The 23,909-nt window shown below is 42.2% G+C and overlaps 1 protein-coding gene across 1 annotated transcript; it reads left to right on the top strand.

The window, feature by feature from the left end:
• The first annotated feature begins 850 nt into the window (after positions 1 to 850).
• On the top strand, positions 851 to 19,629 carry LOC121158960 (zinc finger protein 260-like). The gene is made up of 6 exons (XM_040983949.1): positions 851 to 873; positions 5,792 to 5,849; positions 15,356 to 15,482; positions 15,616 to 15,708; positions 16,337 to 16,397; positions 17,817 to 19,629. The coding sequence occupies exons 1-6, from the start codon at positions 851 to 853 to the stop codon at positions 19,627 to 19,629; spliced, it is 2,175 nt and encodes a 724-aa protein (XP_040839883.1).
• The last annotated feature ends 4,280 nt before the right edge of the window (positions 19,630 to 23,909 follow it).

The following is a 23,909-nucleotide window of genomic DNA, read 5'->3' as shown; positions in this document are numbered from 1 at the left end:
AGCATTTCATATAAGGATCAGTTATACTCTGATGCTCCCTTTCTTTCTTTTTTTTTTGACTGTATGTATATATTTATTAATTACATTGCATTATGTGACACAGTTTTATAGGCACTGGGATGTTCCCTTTATGACCTAGCTTTCTGCTACAGTGTGTGGAAGATAACATAAACATCTCAATTCCCAATTTCTAGGACACCTGCAGCCCTGTGGAGGATTTGAATGCAATTGCAGGCTCCTGGTTTTGGCTGGACCTTGTTTAATCGTTGTGCCCATAGGGGAGTGAACAAGTGGAGGGAAGATCTCAGTCTTTCTGTGTTTGACTCTTGTACTGTGATTCTCACATTTAAGCCAATGATAAATTGTTTTGACAGAATTCAAAAGGGCCTGGCATGGTAGCATAGTGGCTAACGTCCTTCCTTGAATGAGCCAGGATCCTACATGTTGGCCAGTTCATGTCCTGGGTATTTCACTTTTTATCGTGCTCCCTGCCTGTGACCTGGGAAAGCAATAGAGGACAGCCCAAAGTCTTGGGACCCTGCATCTCCATGGGAGACCCTGAAGAGTCTCCTGACTCCTGGCTTCAGATCATTTCAGGTCTCCCACTGTGGCCAATTAGGAGTGAAGCAGTTAATAAAAGCTCTTTCTCTCTGTCTCTGCTTCTTTGTATAAATCTGAATTTCTAATGTAAATGAATAGATAAAAAGTTTAAATGCAATTATGAATTAAAAAGGTGGTAACTGTACTGTATTCTGTGTAGATTGGAACTGTTTAATGGTTTCAGATGGCTCACTGTTAGTTTGAAGGGATGACTCTGATTTTAAACAAATTCTAGTGAGTTTTGATCGGCATGTACTTGAATGCTGTCGTCAGGTACAGTGCAGTATTTGAGTACATATATGTCATAAGCTGAGTAAACCAGGTGCCCAGGCTTTGTTAGACAGCACACGGGGTCCTCCGTTCCAGTGTCCTGCATAAGCTTATCATATTGTGAAGTGCAGTCACCACACGCTGGGATGGAACCCTGGGTCTTGTTCCTTCTGTCTCAGTTTCTTTGCTAGCTGTTCCATCTCCCTCCTGTCCCCAGGTCTCACTCTTCCCAACCTGGAATAATCACCATCCCAAGTCTTATCATTCATTTCTTGTGGTTCTAATGATTAAACATTGAAGAACAAGATGAGAATAGATTTGTTTTCTCCTGAGGTCACTGCCTGGCCAACTCACAGCTTTCATGGTGTTTGCTCTGTCCCTGGGCATCCTTAAAGGAACTGAAATTAGTTTGAAGTGGATTCACAGTGACTATCGTTTCTGGTAATCACACTCTTTAAAGTTTTTTTTTAAATATTTTTATTGGAATATTAAAAACAGAGAGGATGGGAAACAGAGGAAGATCTCCCATGCACTCATTCACTCTGCAATGGATGAAGAGGCCAGACCTGAGCTGATCCAAAGCTAGGATCCGGGAGTTTCTTCTGGATTGCTTACATAGGTGCAGGATCTCAAGTCTTTGGGCCACCCCTGACTGTTTTCCCAGGCCACTAACAGGGAGCAGGATGGGAAGTGGAGCATCCGGGAAAAGAACCAGTATAAATATTTCATCCAGCACATGCAAGGTGCGGACTAAAGCCACTAGGCTACCATGCTAGGCCCAGTAATTACCTCCGTAAAAGTGCTTTTCTTGGGCCAACAATGATAGCCTAATAGCTAAGGTCCTTGCTTTATACGTGCTGGGATCCCATATGGGTGTTCAATCTAATCCCGACTGCCCCACTTCCCATTCAGCTCTCTGCTTGTGGTTTGGGAAAGCAGTTGAGGACAGGGCTTGGGACTCTGGACTTGTGGAAGACCCAGAAGAGAGTCCAGGCTCTTTGCTTTAGATTAGCTTAGCTCCGGCCATTGTGGTCATTTGGGGAGTGAATCAATGGACAGAAGATCTTCCTCTCTTATGTCTGACTTTGTAATGAAAAAGTAAAAAGTATTTAAGAAAAAAATGTACTGTTTTATCCTCAGCATGGTGGATTAGCGACTAAGGTCCTTGCCTTGAAGGTGCCAGGATCCTATATGGACGCTGGTTTGAATCTTGCTGGGCATGCTTCCCATCCAGCTCCCTGCTTGTGGCTTGGGAAAACAGTCAAGAATGGCCCAATGCCTCAGGACCTGCACCCAAGAGGCTCCGGCCTCCTGGCTTTCGATCGGCTCATATCTGGCCATTGTGGTCACCTGGAGAGTGAATCATCAGACGGTAGACCTTCCTCTATCTTTCCTCCTCTCTGTATATGTGACAATGCAATGAAAAGAAATTTTAAAAAAGGAAAGAAAAGAAAAGAATGTGCTGTCTGTCTCAAAGTAATGTCACATTGGGGATCCAGCCCCCACGGTATAAAATTTAGGGAAACCCGTTTCTGTCTAGAGCAGTTAGAAGGAGCCAGTGATCTGACACAATGACAATTAACTTTGAAGTTTATTTGCTTTTTGAAACTAGCATTATGATTGCTCATGGTTTCATTTTAAATATTATCTCTGTCAGCAGTGCTTCATGCCTAATCGTACCCACACATACCCAGATCACCTGTATAAGCATATATACAGCATTGTGAATATGCTTGATGAACATATGCAGGTCAACATTGGGTAATCCACAAAACATTAAGTAGAAAGAATGATAAAAGTAACATGTGCACTAAACAACATTTGTAATTTTCAAAATATACATTCTAAAATTTGAGAAATGAAGCAATGTCCAGACATAATAGTCCTACTCAACAGTCAGCATGAAGGGTGTCTTCCTATGTCTGTACCTACTGCTTTAAATCACAGTTACAGGAAAGTAGTACTTGGGACTAAAGCAAACATGGAATGATGCGTTTCCAAAAGCATAAGCCTAATACCATGGTTGCACAAACAATGAATCAATGCATTTTTTTGTTCTGTGATAAGCAATTGCAATACTCAAATTCTCAAGTATATGATACGAGTATTTGTCAACACAGAAGCTGATATTGCCCATGTAGTGAGCTTGGGGTGACATTTGCAAGCGTAAAAATAAAATTTATATTGTACTTATAAGATTAAAACATGTTATGTGAATATCATCAAAGCCTCTGAAGCACACAAATCATGAGGATCATTAATGGGATGCATATCACTGAGTTCATTTTTCTTTTGCCTAGTGTGTCCTACTTGTGTGGCAAGTAGAGACATGCACATTCAGAGTATGCAAGCACTCATGAGAGTGGGAAGGATAAACAGAACTTGCATTCACCAGGTCACTCCCACCATGACCCCAGGGTCTCTATTCCAGGATCCGACATGTCTTCCATGTAGGTATCAGGGCCTAATTCCTGGCATCATTCCCTGCCATGTCAGGTGTATTTTATACACTGACCAGAAGCAAATGGCGGGTGCAGAATCCGGTGCTCTGCTACCTGGATGACAGCAGTACCAGTAGTGGCTCAAGCTGTCGTGTCTCAATGACAACCCTCATTCAAAAACTAGTTTTAAAGAAAAGGGAAAAAAAATGTTCTTATGAAGATTCTCAAATGGTGCCAAATGGAGACATATTTGAAGAAAAATCAAGATTTGATCCTGGCAGGGAGACTCCATGTTATTTGAACCTAGACCTGGTTCCTCCCTCCGCCATGAGGACCAGGTCAAGTGGGAACTGCTCTCCAGGCAATTGCAACTGAGAACACAGTCCTCCCCCTCGTGCTGAGTGCCAGCAGAAGATGACATCAGCACTTTTTCTGTCCTCAGTTACCTGTTGTCATCACCATGCTCTGCTGAGTGGTGTGAGAGGAATGGGCCCAGGGCCCGCAAGGGTGATGAGGCTCTTATTGAGCATGAGGACACCTGGCTCCCATCTTCACCATATTTTTATTTGAAAGACAGCATTGTAGAAAAAGAAATAGAGACGGAGAGGGATCTTCTTTCTGGTGCTTCACTCCCTAAATGTGTTCATTAGTTGAAGGTAGGCTGGTCCTAGTTAGGAGCTTGGGGTTTCTCCTACCCTCTGACATGAGTAGAGGGGCCCAGGGACATAGACCATGCTTTGCTGCTTTCCTAGCCATGAGCGGGGTTCTGGAGTGTAAGTGTAGCAGCCAAAACCAAAGCAGCACCATATGGGATGCCAGCATTGCAGGTTGATTCTTACCATAGGATTCATGTCCCATCTTTTTGTATTTTCTTATTAAGATTTATTTTTAGTCCAAAGTTAGATATACAGAGAGGAGGAAAGACAGAGAGAAAGATCTTCTGTCCGATGACTCACTCTCCCTGTGACTGCACCAACTGGTGTTGCACCAGGTCTCCCACATGGGTGTAGGGTCCCACGGCTGGGCCATTCTTGACTGCTTTCCCAGGCCACAAGCAGGGAGCTGGATGGGAAGTGGAGCTGCTGTGATTAGAACCAGTGCCCATATGGGATCGTTGTGCATTCAAGGCAAACACTTTATCCTCTAAGCTTTGGCGTCTTGCCCCAGAAAGAATACATTTCAAGCTATATTGCTGTCATGTATATGGATATCTATGGGCTAGGGCCACTGAAATGGCAGAGTCGCATGTCATTGTGTGTTATATCTATGTTTCATATATTGTGTGGACAAAATTGCTCTGATGGAAAGATGTTTGCCTTCTACAGATGTTAGCATGAACCTCAAGTGTGTTCCAATGGAAGTCGTTACGTGGAGTCCTATGCAGCTCATTGTAGAAATAGAGAAATGCTTTATACCTCCCAATCCTTTCTGTGTAGTGGACATCTTAGTGACAATATGATATTTTCTATGATATTTTGTTTTTCTTTTAAAGATTTATTTTTATTATTTTTCTATTGGAAAGGCGGATATACAGAGAGGAGAGAGAGATAGGAAGATCTTCCGTCCGATGATTCACTCCCCAAGTGAGCGCAACGGGCCGATACTATGCCGATCCGAAGCCAGGAGCCTCTTCCGGGTCTCCCACGCGGGTGCAGGGTCCCAAAGCCTTGGGCCGCCCTCGAATGCCTTCCCGGTCCACGGGCAGGGAGCTGGAAGGGAAGCGGGGCTGCCGGGATTAGAACTGGCGCCCATATGGGATCCTGGGCGTGCAAGGCGAGGACCTTTAACCTCTTGCACACCGCGCCGGGCCCTATGATATTTTGTAATTTGTGCAATAGTAAGAGTAGTTGTGGAAAAATGGTTGCTGCTTGGCATTCACATTATTGATTGATTGATTGATTGATTTTTCATTGGAAAGTCAGATTTATAGAGAGGAGAGACAGAACAAAAGCTCTTCTTTCACCTGGCTCACCCTCCAAGTAGCCCCAACATCCAGAAGACGGCCAATGCATGGCAGGAACAAGGAGCTTCTTCCAAGTCTCCCATGTGGATGCAGGGTCCCAAAGTATTTTGCTATCTTTGACTGCTTTCCCAGGACACACGCAGAGTGCTGGAATAAAAATGTAGCAGTCAGGATATGAATCAGCACCCATCTGGGGTCTTGGCACATGCAAGGTGAGGACTTTAGCACTAGGTTATGGTGCTGGGCCTAGTCACATTTTAAAATAACTAATAGTTGTTTCCTTGAGTTTGTTTTAGTTTAGTCAGTGCCAGTTATTGAAATTGCTGATATTGCTTCAAGAAAGACTTCCTGGTCCTTGTAAAGCACTACTCTTGCCCAGGGAAGCTGATTGCTTTCGTTTCTCCAGCCATTGTGTCTGCTTCCTGCCTTCACATTACTTAGCACCGTAGGAATCACCAAGGAGCCTGGGAACAAGCAAAAAAAACTCATGACTCCCTCTGCCCACCTTCTCTTGCAGGTGTAGCCCTGTGGCGTGCTTCATGCTTCCAAGGCTGCAGAACACACACACACCTTCAGTAAGTTGTTTGTTTACTTCTCACCTTGTTTTACATTTCATTTTAGGAACTGTATGATGGTTTTAAACTAAAATGAAAAGGCAAGTATAAGAAAGAAGGCAGAATTGTCGTAACCAAGACATTGGAGGTGTCAAACTTGTTGAAACTTTCCCATGAGATTTTCTGATGCCATAGCCAAGACATGTTTATTATTACATGATTCAAATGGAAACCAAGAATTTGTTAATGACTGTGGGATATCAAGTTTGAAATGGTGTTTACTGATCATCCTATTTATTTATTTAAAGACTGACTTGCAGCAAGAGAAGGAGAGACAGAGCCAGACATGTCTGCTCTCTGCGGAGTGATTTTCCCATGGTCACAATGGTCAGGCTGGACCATGTCACAGAAGAACCAGGAGGTCCATCTGAGTCTCCCAGATGAGTCTCCCACCCAAGTGCTTGAGTCATCTCCCACTGTTTCCAATTCACATTGACTTAGAGCTGGATTGGAAGTGACGTAGATGGTAGCTTAGGCTGCTATGCCACAATGCCATTCACTACTGAACGGTGATTTTGCTATTGCAAGGTTTCCTTTTTGTTTGTTTTGTCTTTAAGATTTTTTTAATTTGAAAGGCAGATCTGCACAGAAAGAAAGAAATGGAGAGACATCTCCCATGTGCTGGTTTACTTCTCAAATAACCAGAATGTGCAGAGGTGAGCAAGTCTGAAGCCATGAGCCAGGTGTATTGTCCAGGCCTCCTACTTGATTACAGGAACCCAAGTGGTTGAGCCATCCTCCACTTGCTTTCCAGGCCTGTTTTCAGAGAGTGGGGTCAGAAGTGGAGCATCCAGGATGTGAATGCCAGTGAGATGCCAGTCTCTTTATTGGCTAAACCATAAGACTGGGTCCCTGTTCATTCTGTTTGGTTTTCATTTCAAATGCAAAGTTTTTCCACTTGGCTGCAATGGCAAGAGCTAAGCCAATCCAAAGCCAGGAGCCTCTATTGGATGTGGCACACGGGTGCAGGTGCTCAAGAGCTTGAGCCATCCTCCATTGGTTTCCCGGAGCAAAAGCAGGAAACTGGATTGGAGGTGGAACACACAGGACATGAACTACACTGATATGATCAGCTTAGCCCATCAGGCCACAGTTCAGTCCATAGATACTGACTTCTTTCAAAGGAATTGGACAGACCATGAAAATATGACATGCTCCCTGCTTCTGCCAGATGATATCCTGTACTGGTTCCAAAGTTTGTGAGATGGTTAACACCATAGGCAGTCCTTGAGTACCATTTGTAATATTAGCTTCATCATTTTACACTTCAATCAGCATACCTGATTTCCATTTCTCTGTGAACACTTTTGAATGAAGGTCATTGCAATGGGTATGAAGTGGTATCTCATTGTGGTTGCCATTTTCACTCACCTAATGATGAATCATGCTAAGAATCTTCTTGTGCTAATTAGGGTTTTGTTGGTCTTTGTAGAAATATCTGTTTAGTTCTTTGCCCATTTTGGAATCTGTTTGTATTGCTTTTGAGCCTGTTCAGTGGTTTCCAGCCAGATGGCCCCAAGAGGGTGCCACCTGAGGGGGTGAGGCGTCAGTGTTCTCCAGCTACAAGAACCAGTGTGGACAGTTTGAGGGCATGTCCATTTATTGTGAAGTGAGCACAACTGCTATGGACTCGGAAAGAAGATGGCAACAGAGCAGTGCCTGACAGGCCTGCCACCCAATAGTGACACTGTAATTGACTATAAGACATGTGTATCCCTTTAAACCCTCCAGTCTTGTCACAGGTCATATTCTGCACACCAGTGCATGCCATGCCTGAGGTTACGGGTAGGTGGGCTGTTAGTCATGCCCAGCAGGTGGTATTTAAGTTCACAGTCATACTTCTAGTATAATACAAAATTTTTTGCTTTGCAACTGATGCACAAACTAAAAATTGAGATTGTCCTGTAACTCTACCACTCAGTGACACTTAATGATTTTTTCAATGTCACAACAATGTTTAATGTTGGGAAAGCAATTCCTAAAACCAGCCCACACTGAATGTGCTGTGATGTGCGAATAGGAGTGAAATCTTGGTAACTACAAATTGGCTGCTAATGCTATTTTTTTTTTTCATTTTTAAATTATATTTTTGACAATCTTTACATAGTAAATTAGGGTAAAAAAGTTTAACTGCTACAGGAAAATGAGTTAAACCATTATTTGCGTATTGTTTCCTTCTTATCTGAGGTAAAGGGGAATTTTAACAGAGAAGCCTCACCCAATCTCTGACCCACCCCAGGTCCCTTACGTGGGGCATGCTCTGATTAGCCTAGTTGGAAGGACCCATAATAATCCCCACCAGGCCCACCCCCTACCCTGGTTTGCCAGTCTGTGTAGCAGACTAGCCCAGTATTTCCCCCATCCCATTCAGGTCTCACACATGTCAATGGGTATTGAAGTCTAGTTCCATCTAACTAGCTCCACTATCCAGTCCTCTCGGATGTTGTTGGGTGTCTCTCTGTCAAGCCACCCCAGCCCCTGCCCTGGTTTTTGTTCCCTCCAGTGGGAGTGGTAACCCAACCCAGAGGAACCCACTGTTTCCCTCCCAGGCCGCTCCCACACCTGGATTATGCACTCTCCAGGTAGTTCTGTGGTTTAACTTGACAGAATTAGCCCCCAGTGCCAGCTTCTGACATCTGATGCTGCGGCTAAGCTCAAATAACCCTCACACACTCTAATTATTATTTTTTTTTTTTGGCACCATGAGGAACCATCAGCCCAGCCTGGCTTTTCCCTAATCTTGTCCACAGGAGGCCCACAGGTGTTGTAGTCCTGCTTAGTCTGGTCTGCACCCATCCCAGCTCACGCTCTCCATTGGGAGTAGTTGACAAGCAGTGGAACCCCACCATATTCCCTCTGTTGGCTCCACCCTCTCCCTTCCTGGTTCTCATGCATGGTCTGCTCCTGACCCATTGCAAATATATGCCAGTGGGAAACTTTCCATGGCCTGTTCTGGGCTGTTTCCTAGCGTGCGTCTTGCGCTTACCTGCCGGGTCTGTGTCCTGCCAGAGGAATTGCCCAGGCCCCTCCATCAGAACCTCTCCCAATGCCAGATTTTGTGCATACCAGGGGGTCCAAGAGCCAGACCTACTCAGTTCACTTCCTGTCCTAGCAGGAACAGTGGCTTTTCCTGACTGGCCTTCAACCCAATCTGGTTCTTACTGTTGGATGTTTCAGCCCAGCCATGGCTCGTCATACCCACACATGTCTCAGACATGGCTCAGTAGGGGTTGAGACCTAGCCACATGTTCACCAGCGAGAGCTGTGATTCACAAGGGGAGTATTCCAATTTCCTCCACTTGACCCACTCCCAGACCCAATTCTCATACATTCCATTGGGTTTTAGGTCAGTACCAGGCTTAGCCTTGCCTTCCGTTTAGTCTTGTATGAGCAGGTGAATGTTGTATCCTTGTCCACCCCACACCGTATTCAGGATGCACATTTGGGTGCTGCTGCTTTGACCAGTCCAGACTGCTGTCGGTTCATTAACCTGTGATTGTTGGCAGGTTCCTTGGTCACACCTAGTTTAGTCCATCACCCCTTCAACTTTTGAGCTCATTAGTGGAGCTAGAATTTCCACGGGGTTCTAGTGATGAATTTGGCAAGAGTAAAGAAAGTATTTGGAAGAGTGGAACTGAAATAAAAACACATGGCATGCAGCCAAAGACAAACAAGTAAACAAATAAATAAATAAGGAAATAAAAACAAATAGATAAATCGATAAATAACATTATTGAATGTGTTACTGAAGTTAGACTTTACATGATGGGTTCCTTCTATCAGAGAGAACATTTGGCATTTGTTCTTTTAGGATTGATGTATTTCTCTGAGCATAACGGTCTGTAGCTGGGAACATCTTGCTGAAAATGGTATAATTTCATTCTATATTCCATGGAGTAGATGTACCACTGCTTCTTTACGCACTCCTCTTTGGTTACGCATCTGGGTTGTTTCCATGTCTTTGCTATTGTAGATTATGCTGCTGTCAATATAGGATTATATATCCCTTACTCATATGCAGGTTTCATTTCTATTGGGTATATTCCTATGAGCAGGACAGATGGGTCATTTGCCATGTTTATTTGCAATTCTCCAAGCTTATTACCACAATGGTAGTACTAGCCTACACTCCCACTAGCAGCAAAAGAGTTTACCTTTCTCCACACATCCATCCATGCCAGCAGCTTTGTTAGAAGAGTTTTAAATGTAGCCAGTCATGGAGTTAGGTGGTATCTCAATGTGGTTTTTGTTTTTATCTCCCTGATGGCTAGGAGCCTGAGCATCTTTTCATATGTCTGTTGGCCATTTGAATTTTGTGTGTGTGTGTTTGTGTGTATTTTTTTTATGACTGTTCCTTTCCTTTGACCATTTTTTTTTCAATAGGGTTTCTTGTTGTTAGTTAGTTTTTTTGTTTTGTTTTGTTTTGTTTTGATTTGTTTAATGTACTGGATTTCTGAAGCTCCTCTGTCACTCGTGTAGTGTGCAAAAATTTTCTCCCAATTCTGTTGGTTGCCTCTTCACTTTGTAATTGTTTCCTTTGCCATACAGAAGCTTTTAAGTTTGATGTAGTCTTATTTGTTCATTTTGGCTTTGACTACCTTTGCTTTTGGTGTCTTTTCTAAGAAACCTTTCCTGTTGCTATATCTTGGAGTGTGCTTCCTATGTTTCCTTTAAATAGTCTCATGGTTTCTGGGTGTAGATTTAAGGCACTGATCCATTTAGGAATTTCCACGGGGTTTGGCCCTCATATCCCCCATAGAATCTACCCCCTGATAGGGTTCTCTCTTGTGCTACTTAATTCCATGGCCCTGCCTAATGTGACCCATCATCATGTCAGGTAATGGAATATGATCCTGCTAGACAAGTCCTGAGCCTTAGCTTTTGCATGGAGTAGTGTTTGGTATATCAGTCTTATCTATAAACATCATCTGGTCCCTCTCCTCCAACCTACTAGGTCTCATTTCCCTTGCTAACCTTCAAAGGAAAAGTTTCTCTGTCGTTGGGATTCGTTCAGGATTGATTAACATCCCAGAAGTACAGTAGATTTGGCATGGAGACACCTAAGCAGCAATTCAGAACCCAGAACCTCAAAGCAGGCAGCCAATCCCATCTGCTGAACCCCTTCCCCAATCCCATCCACTGTGCCATGATGGAGGCGGGTTGGGCCTGGGCCCGGCCAGCCCTACAAACGTCCCCCTTCGGTTACTCACTGTGAATGGAGCAGTCTCTGGAGTTCAGGCAGGCACAGGGACAGGTCACTGTGTGGATGTGGTGGCTGGAATTGGGGTCCAAGCATGGAGACGATACCAGCCTGGCACCCACCATGACCTCCGGGCCTTCATCTCCAGAGACCACAAAGATCCTGCAGGGCTCAAAGCTGGTGCTACCCTCCCCACTGCTTCACCACACAAGATGGATGGAGCCCGGAGCACATTACCATTTCTCTGCTTCTGGCTGGTGCAAATAGTTCAGTGAGATTGGCAGGTCTCAGACTGCATTCGCCTCCTGAGCTCCCTGTGCGAACCGAAGTTCCCACCTGGTTGACACAAGAGCCAAGGAGAGTCTGCTGCTGGATCCGGATCACTGTAGTCTGGATTGCTGCTTGCCAGCCACTGGTGGGTTTTCCTGTTCACTGCAACACTGCTTTGCCATCACCAGCACATTCTTGTGTCCAGGGTGTCTTAGGGATGCACCCTTCCTGCTGTCTGACCCCTAATTTTCCCCAGTACTCTGCTCCCTGTGCTTCACCCTATCCAAAGATGCTCCATCAGCCCAGATGTTTCTGTACCCTATGCTGTGCCTTAAATTTATTTTTAAAATAATTTCTACTTTAATTCCATGTGATCAGAGAAACTACCTAATGATTTTCATATTTTGGCTTTTACACCTTGGACTTTTCATGTGTCTTGAATTTTTTTAAGGATTATACAAGAAGAAATAGAAACTCTGGACACAAAGATCATACCCAATTTTCCCTAAGCCTTGAAGCATACCATCCTTATCATCTGTGTTAGTATAATCAAAACTAAAGGTAAAACAAAAAAATTCATATGAAAAGATTTTTCTTTATTGGAAAGGCAGATATATGAAGAAAAAGATTCTCCCTAAGCTAGTTTACTCTCAAAGTAGCCACAATGGCTGGAACTGAACCAATCACAAGCTGGTAGTTAGGAGCATCTTCTGGGTCTCCCGTACAGGTGCAGGGTCCAAAGGTTTTGGGCTCTCCCAACAGTTTCAAACGTTCTCCATCAGAACCTCTTCCAGTCCAGATCTTGCACACACTGATGTGTCCACAGGCCAGCCCACCTTATTCCACCTCCTGTCCTAGCAGGAACAGTGGCCTTTCCTGACTGGCTTTTAACCCATTCTAGTTCTTCCTGTTCGATGTGTCAGACCAGCCAATCCTGGTACACACCCAGACACAGCTCACACATGGCTCAGTAGGGGCAGAGACCTAACCTAGCTTGTCTTTCACCTACCGTGGTCCTCCAGAGCTCCAGTGGGTGTGGAGTCTAGCCTAGCACAGTGGATCCAGCCCCAGTCCACACTTGCGCCAATGAAAACTGCAGCCATATCCAGACCAGACACAGCTCCCACTCTGGCCCCCACACTCACCAGAGAGAACCTCAACTCAACCACGATGTCCCCTTAGCTTCCCAATCAGGCCTGTTTCCAGCCGTAGATTGCATATGTGCCAGTGCTTGCTCTACCCCATGTAAACATAGTCCCTTCCCTGACTTGGTCTTTGCCTTAGATTCTGTATCCTGGCCTGACTCGGCATGCCCTGGTCTCAATTATTCTGGCAGGTGATCGAACCTGGCTGTGCTCAGTCTACTCCCATCCCTGGCTCATGTAAACCAATATGTATAAGAGCCTAGCTCAGCATGACCTGTGCTCTAGCCTGGTTTCTGTTCTTGCTGGTGAGCCAAGCTTTGCTTAGCCCTGCCTGGTTCACACCCTTCCATAACCAACCCACACATTAGCCAACAGTTGGAACTACTTTCCCCAGGTTGCCCAACCCCTAATCCTGGACCATGTGATCAGCAGTGGGAGTTATGACCCAGTAGGTTAGTTTCCCAAGTTCCCCTACTTGGGCCACTCCTAGACCCAGATCTCATACATGCCAGCTGCTGTTAGGTCCTTGCCCAGCATAGTGTCCTTCCATCTTGGCTTTGTATGAGCTGGTGTACATTGCAGCCTGACCCACCCCACATCCTGTTTAAGGATGCACATTTGAGTGCTGCAACTTGGATCTGGCCATCCTAATCTTGGTCCCTGTACCCAGGAGTGATGATAAGTTGCATGGTCACACCTAGCTAAGCCCATTTCTACCCCAACTCTGAAGCTGACCATTGGGACTTGTATTTCCACAGGGTTTGACCCACACCTCCCCCCCCACCCTCCCACACACAAACACACAGAATCTACCTACTGACCTGGTTGTCTCGCATGCTGGTTAGTATTATAGCTCTGCCTAATGTGACCCATCTTTTGTTCCGACATTGTGTTAGGTACTAGGATCTAGCCCTGCTAGACTGGACTCCAGTCCTAGCCTTCACATTGACTCTGTGGGGTTGCTATTCTTTGGTGATAACAAAACCTACATAGGACTGACAGGTAGGCTAGTGTATCAATTTCATCCATACAGATCATCCAGCAGCCAGGCCCCGAACCTCTCACCACCGAGGCCCTGAAGTCGAACTCCCCTAGGTACCTCCATCTCCAGTTTCTCTGATTGTCTTTCTCTCTTTCTTCCGCTGGTTTTCAATAAATAAATTTTTGAAAAACAAGGAGACAGAAAGCCCACAAATGTGAATGAAGGTCATGTTTCATGAGGAAATATTGACTATTGAGAGTTTTTTTGTCACTGTCTTATGGGCTTCTTGGGTTTCCACATTCTTAAAATCTACTGAAATCTGCAGTTGCAGGTATTCACACTCTTTACAATTATCCCACAGCACTAAATCTCAAGTGCTTTCATCACAGTGTGTCATATCAATGGAGTCCTTTCTCACAGCACGTTTTGTACTCTTGGAGAGATAAAATGAATAAATCTTCATTCTAGTATTCATCCCTTTTTCTCTTTAAGTTTCTATATTGCACTTAAAAATTGTCGAATATTATTAAATGGATAAGAAAAACATCGACTTATTCGAATGTGAAAAGAAAATTCTGCACATTCCACAGATATTCTGCTATAGTTTTAATGTTCTGTATTTGTAAACTGTTGTAATTGAAATATTTGTATTCATGATATTTAGAGCCTTTTTCTCTTGAACTATGATGATATTCTTTTCCTTTTAATCACTTAGAGATTAAGATCTTGAATGCAATGTAAGTTTAAAACATGCTATTTCAAATGTTAATTCTGTTTTTTAAAATTCTGTATATCAGCTATATTCATTCTTTTTCTAATAAAATGAGTAAATAGATAACCAGAGAAAAGCCTGCTAACTTTAGATTAAAATTAAAGGGCTTCACAAACTTGTGCAAAAGCAGTGATGCTACAACATGGCCTTTGCTGTATGTGTATATGTATATGTATATATACTGTTCAACTGGTTGATTGTGAGTGGCTGATATTAGTTATTGTTACAAAAAAATAGTTTTGTATGAGACTGAAGTTTGGTTTCCTTCTAAGCCACAGTTCACTATGAAGAAATTAAAATTTTAGTTTAATTTAAATGTAATTCCATATAAAAGCTAAATAAAAAAGTACAAATGGTTTTAATAGGTTCATACTAAAAATTAAAAAATAATGGCAAGGGATACTTATATATCTTTATTTCCAATGTAAGATTTAAGAAATATTTACACATTTATACATGTCTCTTCCTAATCCCATCTAACAGGTTATTTGCCATGTGTTTGTGTGAGTGTGTGTGTCTGCAGATTACAAAGTTAATCATTTTAGAATTGTTGTAGGAACCAATCTGATACAGAATCATAATGGAATTGTAGCTTCAGAATTGCAGAAATATGCAGAACAACATATTATTTTTACCCTATGTTGCAATATAGATTGTAAATTTAGCTGCATCCACACAAGGTGCAAGTTAAACAAGCACAAAAAAAATTGCACTCAGCTTACTATTACAGGCACTGAGTTAATAGTTTGGCTCAGTGTTAAAGAGATTGTTTAATTTTATTAAAAAGCAGAACGGCAATCATAGGGACAAACTGGGTGTGATGTCTTCCTCTTGCAAGTTTATTTAAACAATGCCCTCAAAAGTTCCTTAGATTCAAAATATTTCGAGAAAACAACCTTTAAGAGAATAATAAGGGATATTCTATTGTAGTATTGGAGTTGCACAAGTAATACAGGAGAACTTATTTTTGTTTTGTTTTTACTCTGTGAGGCTGTACATTAAATTGCATCCATTAAAGTTGCAAATTAAATATACATACAATTCACCGTCAGTCTTTGTATTTGATGATCCAGAACTGAGGAGACATGTACTTTATAGGTGTTGGTGTCATTTGAAGATGTGGCTGTGGACTTTACCCAGGAGGAATGGCAGCACATGGACAACACTCAGCGGACCCTGTACAGGGATGTGATGCTTGAGACTTATAACAATCTGCTGTCCTTGGGTGAGTGAAAATCTGTCATGCCCAAACAGAACACTTCTTTATGGTTGACAAGTGAAAGGAGAGTTTCTGAAGTCCCATACTAGGTAAGACTAAGTAGTGATGTCACAAAATCTACATCATTTTCCACGAACAGGGTACAGCTTGACAAAGCCTCATGTGATCTTGAACCTGGAACGAGATTTAGCACCATGGACAGTGGACAAATCTACACACCAGAGACTTCCAGGTAGGTGAGCACTTAGTGGGCATTGAAGTTGACACATAGCTCATTAAAGGTGGACTGGAACCCTTACTTTTTGTTTTTGTTTTTGTTTGTTTAAAGTGTCCTCCCAGAGGATAACTGTTGAGACACAGGAGTTCCATAATCCTCATGTGTAGGTTTACTCTAGCAATGCCTTTCAAAATTGTTGGCAAGTCACCCTACATCTAGCACTACTTATTGCTCTTTTCATGATCCCTAGCACTTGAATCATCATCTGCCACCTGCCAGATACATTCTCAGGAAGTTGTGTTTGAGTCAGACTACTCAAGCCAAGACAGATTGGTGCTCTTATGGGATGTAAGACATCCCAAACCTTATGTTGAGTTTTTGTGCCATATTTTCACTGCCATCCTGCATCAACTTAAAATGCACAATTCCAAGTAATTGAAATTTGCATTTTAAAAAGCCATTATGTTAATGCAGTAATAAAGAAGTAATGCTCATTATTTATGCTCATAAATGTCCACATTTCACTAATGTTAAAATATGCTGTATTTAGAATGGCAATAAACCTCATTGGCTGTAATTGAGCCTTGTAACAGAAAAACTTAGATGAGCTCCATGAAGATGGTTACCATTTTCCTCATTTCAGATTCCTACAGACAGAATGAACTGCTTGGAGCCAATCAGGAAAGTCAAGAAATAATCTTCAGGCAAGTTGTAATCACAAAAATTTTATAATACCCAAAAAGAGAGTTGCCCAAGATGACTTTTTTCTTAAGATATACTTATTTTTATATCAAAGTCAGACCTACAGAGAGGAGGTGAGAGAGGAAGATCTTCCATGCATTGATTCACTTCCCAGGCAACCACAACGGCTAGAGCTGAAGTGAGGAGCATGGAACCCTTTCCAGGTCTCGCACACAGCTGCAGAATCCCAAGGCTTTGGGCTGTCTTGACTGCCTTCTCAGGCCACATGAAGCAAGCTTGATGAGAAGCGGGGCTGCCTGGATTAGAATCACCGCCCATATGTGATCCTGGTACATTGATTCTAGGAATTTAGCCACTGGTATACCTCAGAGGGCCCTGATAAGGATGCTTAATATTAGCTATGCCCATAATTGAAACATGATATGAATGAGAAATTGTACAAAAATGAAACTTAAGAAATATAATTTGTTTCTTCATATATACATATATATTTCATTTATAGTGTTAATTTGAAAGTGACTAGATGAATGTAGAAAGCAGATGGAATGAAATTACATTACTTTGGAGAGAGCCAGGGGATGGTGTGCCTCTTGAATGGAGAGAGGTAGTGACAACAAAATTTCAAAAGTGACGCTTAACCTGTGTGTGAGACCCAGAAGAATTTCCTGGCTCCTGGCTTTGTGTCAGCTCAGATCCAGCCATTGTGTTCACTTGGGGAGTGAATCAACGGACGGAATATCTTCCTCTCTGCCTCCCCTCCTGTCTGCGTATCTACTTCCTAATAAAAAAAAATAAATCTTAAACAAACAAAAACTATCAAGGCCAAGAAGAATCATTCCTCAAGAGAGGATAAACCAACCTGAAACATGAGAAAGAAGCCCAGAACTTGGGTACCATGTCAGGTGCTTGGCATTCAGAATCCACCTAGGCTGTTTCAAGTCATGCAGAAAAGTGCCCCTTGCCAGGGACTGCTAATCTTCCCTAAGGAGCTGTGCAAACACAAGCAACCAGAGCCTAGACTCCAGTATGAAAATTGAGTTGGTAAGAAAAGTGCAAATAGGTAGTTGATGAGTAGTGCGTCTGAAATGCTAAGCTGCTATACTTCCTACCTCCACCCCTCTGAAAGTGTAATCTGTCTGGAGGTTTAGCTAGAGTTAGGCAGTGGTTGGATTTGGGTCTTTGTTCAACTCTTATATTGTGACACCATAGCAAATGTTACCAGAAAAACTTCTTTCAGGATCATACTATAGAAACAGAAACAGGAAATCAGTTTTCAATAGAAGCTTTATTGCTAAGTGACAGGCTAAACTTGGATGCAGGGCAGAGAAAGCACCTCCAAGAAGAGATCTTAGAAGTCTACTGGCTTTTAAAAGCAGAGAAGAAAGGCACCATAGCTCATTGGAAATCTTTTCTTCCCCCAGGATCCCTGGTGAAATGCCTCTTGAGATAAAGCATGCCTCTGATTTCCCTGAGACCAAACTCCAGAGTGGGGAAAATCTCAGTCAGCACGATAAGATGCACACTTGTCAGCAGTCTTTTGAACACAATGGGAAAGAAAAAACTTTCAGCAGGAGGAAGATATTCCTTGTGAGTGAGAAAGTCTATACCAGCGACGCATGTAATAAGCAACCTGTCAATGTGGGAAAGTCTGTGCAGCTTAAAGAAAAAATGTTAAATAACAATTCTGACTTTGACAATCATCCACAAACACAATCAGGAGAGAAACCCCAGGAACATTTCCAGAGTGAGAAATCACTTATTTATAAAAGAGATGCCAAAGTCAATCAGATAACCCAAACAGCTAGAAGTCACTGTATATGTGGTTATTGTAAAAAGCCTTTTCACTACAAATCTTGCATTATCAGCAAACATAGAAGTGACAGAGGAGCAGATTTCTATGTGTGCAATGGATGTAAAGAAAACATTGACCAGGAGTCAGAACTCATAGGAGATCAGATCCTTGGCACTGCAGAGAAGCCATATGAATGTGATGAGCATAGAAAAGTCTTTCACCAGGAATTCTCTCTCATTAGGGATCAGAGAATTCACACAGAGGGGAAACCGTATGAATGTAATGAGTGCGGAGAAGCATTTAAAATAAAGTCATATCTAATTGCACATCTGAGAGTCCACACAGGGGTAAAACCTTATGAATGTAATGAGTGTGGACAAGCTTTTAAGCATAAGTCATCCCTAATCACACATCAGATAAACCACACCGGCATAAAACCTTACGCATGTAGTGAGTGTGGAAAAGCATTTACACTGAAGTCATATCTAACTTCACATCAGAGAATACACACCAGGGAAAAACCTTATGAATGTAGTGAGTGTGGAAAAGCTTTTTTTCGGAGGTCACACCTCACTATACATCAGAGAATCCACACAGAGGCAAAACCTTATGAATGTAGTGACTGTGGGCAAGCTTTTAAGCATAAGTCATCCCTAATCAAACATCAGATAAACCACACCGGCATAAAATCTTACGAATGCAGTGAGTGTGGAAAAGCATTTACAGTGAAGTCATATTTAACTTCACACCAGAGAATCCACACAGGGGAAAAACCTTATGAATGTAGTGAGTGTGGAAAAGCTTTTGCTCAGAGGTCACACCTCGTTAGACATCAGAGAATCCACACAGGAATGAAGCCTTATGAATGTAGTGAGTGTGGACAGGCCTTTAGGCATAAGTCATCCCTATTTACCCATCAGGTAAACCACACTGGGGAAAAACCTTATGAATGCAATGAGTGTGGAAAAGCTTTTTCTCAGAATTCATACCTCATTAAACATCAGGCAATCCATACAATAGAAACCCCTTATGAATGTATTGAGTGTGGAAAAGCATTTAAGCAGAAATCATACCTAGTTATACATCAGAGAATCCACAACGGGGAAAAACCTTATGAATGTAGCCAGTGTGGAAAAGCATTTAAGGTGAAGTCATCCCTAATCGGACATCAGAGAATCCACACAGGGGTAAAACCGTATGAGTGTAGCCAATGTGGAAAAGCATTTCATTACAAGTCAGACCTAATCATACATCAGAGAATCCACACTGGGGAAAAACCTTATGAATGCAGTGAGTGTGGAAAAGCTTTTGCTCAGAAGCCACAACTCATTAAACATCAAAGAATCCACACCGGGGAAAAGCCTTATGAATGTAATGAGTGTGGAAAAAGTTTTTCTCAGAAGTCAGACCTCATTACACATCAGAGAACCCACACAGGATAAGAACAATATGAATGTCCTGTGTGGTGAAAAAAAAAGGGGAGGATTTCATTGCACATCAGAATTCACATGGGAGAAACATTAGGAATGTAGATAATGTGCAGAAGCCTTTTGGGAGCCGTCAATTTTCATTACTAAAGCATGTAAGCATATATTAGCGACCATAAACATACTGGCATGCTCTGTCAGCTTACAACATGAGTGAAACAAGCTTTAACAACATTGCAAACAAAGTACTAAAAGTAAAATCGAAGTGAAAAAACACTTCAGAAGTTCCAACAAGTGTTAAAAAGTATACATGAGATTACCAGTTGTGTTTGAGAACACAGCTATGCGTTGTTAAAGTAAGATGCAATTTGTGAGTGATCTACCTTTATTGTGAGGGGTAAAATGTGAATGAGTACTGCTTTCAGATTCTTATGTTGATAATAAATGTTCAGTGCATAACACTTGTTTGAAATACCATCTTTATCATTTCCAGAATGTATGTAGTATGAGTTTCTTGAATTTCAATATCCCACATTCTGTTTCAGAATAAATTGGAAGCAAAAATATCAACTGATGCATGTTGCAATCCTAATGCTAAAGACTCAGCTATGAAGCATGAATCTTGATCAGAGTGATGAATCTTGTGACACCTGGCCAAATGTGGATCCGATTTGGCCACTGTCCCTCCTTGAATTCTCGAATGTGGGAGATTACCCCTGGATCTGTGCCCACTTAGTTCTTGTAGGAAGCCATAGGCCCATGACACACCATGTCCCTGGGGGAAACCCTAACAATAACTGTGGACCTGTGCACGACATTGCTTAGAAACCTGCACCAAGGAGAAGAATCTGATAAGTAGAAGTACAATTATCTAGAGCAAAAGAATACACAGAAGTAAAATGAATATTATTAAAGACTCCCCTGCAAAGGAGCAAAACCTGATGCCGCCCTCAGAGTTAACTGAGGAAGACAGTGAGAAAATTGGGAACTCAGAATTCAGAAAACTCATTATAAAGCTTCTGATCAACATTGAGAAGCACATACAAGAGTTCAAAAAAATTAAGGAATATGTTACACAAAAAATAACAGCAATAGAGCAAATTAAGGCTGACATTTCAAAAAATAAGAATAGTAGAGCAAATGAAAAGTGCAGTGGAGAGTCCCAAATAAAATGAAGCAAGCGGAAAAAAAGAATCTCAGAATTGGAAGGTATTTCCACATGGGACGGTCACCCCACGGCAGTGACAGAACTCACTATGTCACAGCGAGCCCAGGGCCATTGTCCTTCTGTGTGAGCAATTTTTGCATGTTCCTTTTTCCTTTTTGATATTATATACATGAGTCTCCTTTATTAGTCCTAGACTTGTTTTTTTATTTTGTGGGGGACTGGAAGGTCAGTATGTTGGTTGGTTATTTGATATTTTGTTATTGTTGTTTAGGTGTTGGGCATCTGAACTCATAACTTTTGATTTGTATATGTCTCTGACGGTGATGGGTTCTTTCTCATTGCTATAGGAATGATAGTTATAATGAAGAGTGTGCTTTAGTCAACATAACAGATAGAGTATGTGTCCTGAATCACAGTCATTCATTTCTTGTGGTTCAAATGTTTGAAAATTGAGAGCAGGATGAGAATAGGTTTGGTTTCTCCTGAGGTCACTCCCTGGCCAACTCAGCTTCTGTGGTATTTCCTCTGTCCTTGTGTATCCTTAAAGGAACTGAAATCAGTTCGAAGGGGATTCACAGTAGCTATAGTTTCTGGTAATCACCCTCTTTTTAAATTTTTTTAAATTTTATTATTATTGCAATATTAAAAACAGAGATGAGAGGAAACAGAGAAAGATCTCCCATGCACTTATTCACTCTGCAGTGGATGAAGTGGCCAGAACTGAGCTGATCCAAAGCTAGGATCCGGGAGTTTCTTCTGGATTGCTTACATAGGTGCAGGATCTCAAGTCTTTGGGCCACCCCTGACTGTTTTCCCAGGCCACTGACAGGGAGCAGGATGGGAAGTGGAGCATCCGGGAAAAGAACTGGCACACGTAGGGCATCCCAGCACATGCAAGGTGAGGACTAAAGTCACTAGGCTACCGTGCTAGGCCCAGTAATTACCTCCTTAAAAGTGCTGTTTCTTGGGCCAACAGTGATAGCCTAATAGCTAAGGTCCTTGCTTTATACGTGCTGGGATCCCATATGGTGCTGGTAATCTAATCCCAACTGCCCCACTTCCCATTCAGCTCTCTGCTTGTGGTTTGGGAAAGCAGTTGAGGACAGGGCTTGGGACTCTGGACTTGTGGAAGACCCAGAAGAGAGTCCAGGCTCCTTGCTTTAGATTAGCTCAGCTCTGGCCATTGTGGTCGTTTGGGGAGTGAATCAATGGACAGAAGATCTTCCTCTCTTATGTCTGACTTTGTAATAGAAAAGTAAAGTATTTCTTGAAGATAAAAATTGTACTGTTTTGTCCTCAGCATGGCGGATTAGTGACTAAGGTTCTTGCCTTGAAGGTGCCAGGATCCTATATGGACGCCGGTTTGAATCTTGCTGGGCATACTTCCCATCCAGCTCCCTGCTTGTGGCTTGGGAAAGCAGTCAAGAATGGCCCAATGCCTTGGGCCATGCACCCAAGAGGCAGCCATGTGTGCTAATGAACAATTGTAATTTTCAAAATATACACTCTACAATTTGAGAAATTAAGCAATGCAAAACCCAGACATAACAATTCTACCCAGCAGTCAGCATGAGGGATGTCTTCCTATGTCTGTACCTACTTTAAATCAGAGTTACTAGAAAGTAGTACTTGGGACTAAATCAAACATGGAATGATGCATTTCCAAAAGCGTAAGCCTAATGCCATGGTCGTACAAAATATAAATCAGTGCAGATTTTCTAGTTTTGATAAGCAATTTTAATACTGAAAATGTCAAGTGTGTCATAGGTGTATTTGTCAACACAGAAGCTGATATTGCCCATGTAGTGAGCTTGGGGTGACATTTGCAAGCTTAAAAAGAAACTTTATATTGTACTTATAAAATTAAACTTTTTATATTAATATAATCAAACCTTCCGAGGCACACAAATAATGACGGTCATCAATGGGATGCATATCACTGAGTTCATTTTTCTTTTGCCTAGTGTGTCCTACTTGTGTGGCAAGTAGAGACATGCAGATTCAGAGCATGCAAGCACTCATGAGAGTGGAAAGGACAAATAGAACTTGCATTCACCAGGTCACTCCCACCATGAGCCTGGGGTTCTCCATTCCAAGCTTGGCCAGGTCCAAATCAGGAACAAAAAATCACATTGTGATCTCCCATGTAGGTATCAGGGCCCAATTCCTGGCATCATTCCCTGCTACTTCAGGTGTATTTTATACACTGACCAGAAGCAGAAAGGCTGGTACAGAATCTGGAGTTCTGATAACTGAATGCCTACATGATCAGTAGGGGCTCAACCATTGAAGTGTCTCAATAACAACCCTCATTCAAAAGGTTTTTAAAGGAAAGCAAAAAAAAATTCTTATGAAGTTTCTCAAATGGTGCTAGAGAGACAGCAAATGGAGACATATTTGAAGAAAATTCAAGGTTTGATCATGGCAGGGAGAGTCAGTGTTATTTGAACCTAGAACTGGTTCTTCCTACCCCATCATGACCAGGTCAAGGAAGAACTGCTCTCCAGGCAATTGCAACTGAGCATGCAGACCTATTGAATGTACAGTATACTCTGCACGAATGTACAGTATACTCTGCACAGCCACAAGCAATGGCATGGCTCTTAGTGTGTTTTCCCTAGTAGAATACAGTGCCATGAAATAGTCTTGTCAAATTGTAAGAAATGTCAATTCAATGGATTCTTCTTAAGTACCTGAAAGTTGTTATCCACTGACAGAAATGGATACAAGTAGATTTATTTTTATTATTTTTTTCTTTAATTGGGAGCATGTTTCTGTGGCAATATTTAAGTCTGGCTTTCTCTTTCATGAATCAGGTCAGTTCTGTCTTTCTACTTGATATCTGCTTGAGAAAGCTGATACTCATTTCATGTTCTGGAAGATAGCAATATCCTTCCAGGACATGCATTGCTAGGATCTTCTCGTTTGAGTTTCATTTTGATTCTCTTTAGAGTCACTTAGCGAGACTATTGCCATTGCAAAATCCTGCAAATGTATCCTGGAGCAGCTATGGAAATTACATTTGTCTCAGTGAAATGGGGACTGAAGAGATCAGTTTTGCACAGAATTGTGGGTGTCCCATGTATGAAGTGAGCCATCTGGTCAGTGAAGACAAACTGTGGAAGAC

This window comes from Ochotona curzoniae, unplaced genomic scaffold, assembly GCF_017591425.1.
Source record: "Ochotona curzoniae isolate NIBS_2020 unplaced genomic scaffold, NIBS_Ocur_1.0 contig_4036, whole genome shotgun sequence".
Taxonomy (NCBI): domain Eukaryota; kingdom Metazoa; phylum Chordata; class Mammalia; order Lagomorpha; family Ochotonidae; genus Ochotona; species Ochotona curzoniae.
Note: the sequence above shows the minus strand (reverse complement) of the source record. Positions and strands in the feature narration are given on the sequence as shown.